The 5470-nt window shown below is 38.5% G+C and overlaps 1 protein-coding gene across 1 annotated transcript; it reads right to left on the bottom strand.

The window, feature by feature from the left end:
* Positions 1-541: 541 nt before the first annotated feature.
* Positions 542-2662, bottom strand: exoc1l (exocyst complex component 1 like). The gene is made up of 3 exons (XM_051860627.1): positions 2289-2662; positions 1912-2075; positions 542-1716 (listed from the first exon to the last, which is right to left on the bottom strand). Exons 1-3 carry the CDS (start codon positions 2407-2409, stop codon positions 1453-1455), a joined length of 549 nt encoding a protein of 182 aa, XP_051716587.1. The 5' UTR covers positions 2410-2662; the 3' UTR covers positions 542-1452.
* Positions 2663-5470: the final 2808 nt, after the last annotated feature.

The raw sequence follows: 5470 nt of genomic DNA, 5'->3' as shown, positions 1-5470 counted from the left end.
TTATCTAGTTGAGCTAGCAAAAATAAATAAAACAAAAATTCTAGTTAAGCTAGCTAAAGTTAATTGTAATCAGGTGTTACGGTTGCAAACAAGTGTTAATCACTTTAACAACAAATCTAACGATAATAGCCGACGATAAACGTTGTATGCCAACGAACTTGAAGAAAATTTGAGGTAAATGTAGTCCAATATCAGATTATGGTAGCTAATATTAGTTGAGTGTTTGTTACTTAAGCTAGCAGCAATTAAGAGTCTACCTACCTCCAATAAACATTAACTAAAGCTGGCTACATAAAATACAACTATTATTTAGATTCATGAGAGGTCGGCTAATGCGTTCAAATGTCGAAAATACAGTAATTTCATCAACTTACCAGCGAGCGTTCTTCAGAAACATCGAAAATGTGTGGAGTTCAGTGCTGGAACTATCAGTGTTTGGAACTATTGTCTGCTCCACGACACGCGTTACTTCCGCATTCCAAAGTTCCTATGGCAGTCTATGGGAGTGTCGCAACTCTGTTTTTCAACGGCTCTGGAGTAGTACAGTGCGCATTTAAACTTTTACATAAGAGTATCTTATTTTGTTGGAATACATCCTGACTGGTCAATATTTTTGTGTAATGATCCTGTATAGCCCGGTTTTTATTTTCACGTAATAAAATACCAATTCATTTAGTAAGTATCAGTGGAATATGTACTCAGGGTTTATTTTGCGAAAATGCCCGCCTGATGGTACTTTATCCCTTAAATGTTCTTGAATTGTCAGCTTTTAGTGGCCCACAGTATTTAACAGTCTTCAAAACCAAGTATAATATGCATGCAGAGAATTAAAGCTATCTTGCACACAGTTACAAATATTATTCTCCAAATGTTTAATTTGTTCAAATTGAGGCATAGCCTAATTAATTTATGGATGTTTTGCAATGCTACTGCAATGTCATTATATTTGATTAAATAACACTTAAAGCGACGTTTCACCAGATGAGCTTGCACAAGATTATTAAAAGTGTATGCTGTAATATCCACAACATTGTCTCATAGTTTCAATTTTTACAATGATAAACCACATTAGTATAGCTTGCTTAATGAATCAGCTAAAACACATGCAAAAATGTAAAATGTAGAATTTATAACAGTCAATAAATAAATAAAAATTACTATAATTCAAGTCACAGCATTACTCATCAGAAACACCCTTTTGTGTTGCATTTTGCACAGGCACAAATTGGATTTCACCCACACTGTGGAGTTATGTTACAGTTAGTGTAGGTCTGAGTGCTCAAAGCATGGCTAAGTGCTCAAAACACAAAGCATGGTGTTTGTGCACTCCCAAAGGGTATTACAGATTACGCTGAAATTAACTTTTTTTGATCAACATCAAGAGTTTAGATTTAAGGTCAGTTGAAAAAAATAAATTTCATTAAACAAGATTAAACAGAATGTCTGCTTTCTCTACAGAGGCACAGGACACAAGGAAAGACACACCAGATTAAAGGCATAGAAACAGATCTGCGCAAGGACAATACAGTCACCACGATCTGAATACATTGCAGTGGGTTGAATGTAAGTCCAGTCAAAGTTCTCAAGTTTTAGTGCCGTGTGGTGACGCTTCCTGCTTAGGGACAGAAGACAGCGGGCCAGCGTGTATTTCGCAGCACAACTCACTGCTCTGACGGACCGCACCGTGTCGAAATACATCAAGAAGCAGGGATCATCCTAACACAGCAGAGAAATGCAAATTGAACATCTTCCAATGGAAAGAAAGAGATACCACTTCCTAATATAATACAACACATCAAAACCATTATTTTGAAGTCTAGCTTTGATTTAACTATATAATATGTTTTTCAAACAGTTATGTAGCAGGTATAATCATAAATAGGAAGGGGATGAATGTTGAACTCAACTCACTATATCTGGATCTCTACCGTCCAGAATCAGCAGGTCTTCCAGGGCCCAGATCTCTGTTCTCTCATAGCTGTCCTCCAGCCCATAGTGCTGCAGCTTCTTGGTCCGTGACTGCTTAACTCTCCGACACAAGACCACTGAGATCTGAGCTTCTTTATCCTTAGATACTAAACACACATTGGTTCTGTTTTTAATTATACCCCTTCATCAAACAAAGTCATATATTTTACAATTCTTATTCCTTCACAAACAATATCTGATCTTGCCCCCAGACGATCCCACTTTTTATCTCCTCAGTATCTCATCCATTTTCTGATAGAAAATAGTTCAGCACATGCCAGCTCAAATAATTATGCACAAAATAAGTGGAATTTCCTTACTAGAAACACAGAGAAAATGCCGTCCCTGCTGTAGCTCCTCTATTTCTATAAACTCCACCAGCTTCTGTCCCTCCGGTCGGAACAAGACTCTGTCCATCTCCTCCCTCAGCAGAGATGACATCTCAGGCAGAAAAAGAGAGAGAAAATTAATTTAAGTGTGAGAGAGAGCAAGAGCAGAGTGAGGGATAAAATGTTTCTTGAGGTGGACCTGGTTTGTAGGGTTTATTGCCCTCCTTCCAGCCCCACACCACACACCCCACACACCACACACACACTCTCTCACTCTCTCTCTCTCTCTCTCTGTCTCTCCATACCTACTGTGCTTTTTCAATTGAACTGAAAAAAAAAAAAATCCGTTACCCCTTTTTAAACTTTCCTGAATAGTGCCATTATTTTATTTTTGTATTTATTTTTGGTTCTCAAAAGCTGATTTAAAATGAATCCATGATGGAAATATTATTTTTTTAAAGCTTTTTTTCTTTTTGGATGTGTTAGGAATAATCATTAAAAGTAGTTTGTGTACTGTATGTGTTGCCACAAATATTTTGAAATTATAACATTTATATATTTAATATATAATATATAAATTATAAATTATAACATCAGGATATACACTATATTGCCAAAAGTTTTGGGACACCTGACTTTATGTCCACATGAACTTTAATGACATCCCATTCTTAATCCGTAGGGTTTAATATGGAGTTGGCCCACCCTTTGCAGCTATAACAGTTTCAACTCTTCTGGGAAGGCTTTCCACAAGGTTTAGGAGTGTGTTTATGCGAATTTTTGACCATTCTTCTAGAAGCGCATTTGTGAGGTCAGGCACTGATGTTGACGAGAAGGCCTGGCTCACAGTCTCCGCTCTAATTTATCCCAAAGGTTGGGTTGAGGTCAGGACTCTGTGCAGGCCAGTCAAGTTCCTCCACACCAAACTCACTCATCCATGTCTTTATGGACCTTGCTTTGTGCACTGGTGCACAGTCATGTTGGAGCATGAAATTGTCCAAAATGTCTTGGTATGCTGAAGCATTAAGAGTTCCTTTCACTGGAACTAAGGGGCCATGCCCAACCCCTGAAAAACAACCCCACACCATAATCCCCCCTCCACCAAACTTTACACTTGGCACAATGCAGGCAGGCAACTGCCAAACCCAGACTTGTCCATCTGATTGCCAGACAGAGAAGCGTGATTCGTCACTCCAGAGAACACGTCTCCACTGCTCTAGAGTCCAGTGGTGCCGTGCTTTACACCACTGCATCCGACGCTTTGCACTGCACTTGGTGATGTAAGGCTTGGATGCAGCTGCTCGGCCATGGAAACCCATTCCATGAAGCTCTCTACGCACTGTTCTTGAGCTAATCTAAAGGCCACACGAAGTTTGGAGGTCTGTAGCTATTGACTCTTCAGAAAGTTGGCGACTTCTGCGCACTGTGAGCCTCAGCATGCGCTGACCCCGCTCTGATTTTACGTGGCCTACCACTTCGTGGCTGAGTTGCTGTTGTTCCCAATTGCTTCCACTTTGTTATGATACCACGAACAGTTGACCGTGGAATATTTAGTAATGAAAAAATTTCACGAATGGACTTATTGCACAGGTGGCAACCTATCACGCTACCACGCTTGAATTCACTGAGCTCCTGAGAGTGACCCATTCTTTCACAAATGTTTGTAGAAGCAGTCTGCATGCCTAGGTGCTTGATTTTTTACACCTGTGGCCATGGAAGTGATTGGAACACCTGAATTCAATGATTTCGAGGGGTGTCCCAATACTTTTGGCAATATAGTGTATGTCTAGATTGAAACAAAATGTAAAATATGTTTTTGGATTACACACTGGATTCAAAAATTAATTAGCAAACATACGCATAAATTGTAGCAATATTTAATATCTCTACATTGGAATTCCTGCTTACAAATAGACACAATAATATTTGAGCAGTTTCACTCAGATAATATTTTTAGAATTATGTAAACTTTTTTTTTTTTGCTTTTTTCACTGTGACAAAAAAAATTATACAGCAGTCCATACATACAAGCCTGAAATCTTGTTTGGACTCACATCTTCCTTCCTCTTCTTTTCATCTCTGTTCTTTGTTGAATTTGCTCTCTCTTTATTTTTAACCTATGTGAAAGCTTTTAGTGTTTTATAACCTGATCACGCATACACACACACACACACACACACACACTAACAAACTCACTCCTGGCTTAGATGAGCTATGTCTGACTGATTGTATTAAAATGGCCTTGGGGGAAAATACATCATTAGTTATGAAAACACATTTCCCTTTTAAATCTCCATCGTAAGAGGTGCAGTTAGAACCCATTATAATTATAATCTCTTTAGGGATAGCCCACGTATTGACTGTGGTCCCATCAACCTTTAAAGATTCGATATCCAGCGGATCTACAGATGCATAATTTATAGTCACAAAACACGTTTGTCCAAACAAGTGTTCTGATTGCATCTGATAAAGTATTTTGGTAGCTATAGAGGCCTTCTTGATATCCATCTGTGTTTTCAGAATGCTAACTAATTAATAATGAACAAAATTAAGCTGTCTTAGCCTATGCACTCAGGTACAATTTACCCTAAAGGAGGAAATGACCAATGCTTTTGGTCTTCAGAGTAGCTTTTAGTTGGTCTTTGAGGCTTTACTTGTGGCCGCTGTTAAAGTCAGTTCTAAAGGATATTCTTTTCCGAAAGGATAGTTACGTTTTTGTTTTTTCCCACATGCAGTTCCTTAGATAATGGCTTAAACCAGTGGTTCCCAACCACATTCCTGGAGGCCCCCCAACACATTTTGCACATTTTGCATGTCTCCTTGATCAAGTACACCTGAATCCGGTCATCAGCTTATTAGCAAAGACTCGAAGACCAGAAATGGGTGTGTCAGACAAATAAGATATGGAAAATGTGCAGTGTTGTGGGGCCTCCAGGAACGTGGTTGGGAACCACTGGCTTAAAGGGTTAGTTAGCACAAAAATTAAAATTCTGTTATTATTTAATTAGCCTCATGTCGTTCCAAACCTGTATGATTTACTCTTTCTCCGTGGGACACAAAAAGTAGATGTTATTTTAAAGAATGCTGGTAACCAAACAGTTTTGGTTACCATTGACATCTATTGAATAGTAAAAAATGCTGGTAACCAAAACATCTATTGAATAGTAAAAAAC

This window comes from Ctenopharyngodon idella, chromosome 1 (assembly GCF_019924925.1).
Source record: "Ctenopharyngodon idella isolate HZGC_01 chromosome 1, HZGC01, whole genome shotgun sequence".
In the NCBI taxonomy this organism is placed as follows: Eukaryota; Metazoa; Chordata; class Actinopteri; order Cypriniformes; family Xenocyprididae; genus Ctenopharyngodon; species Ctenopharyngodon idella.
This window is presented reverse-complemented; position numbering and strand designations above follow the sequence as displayed.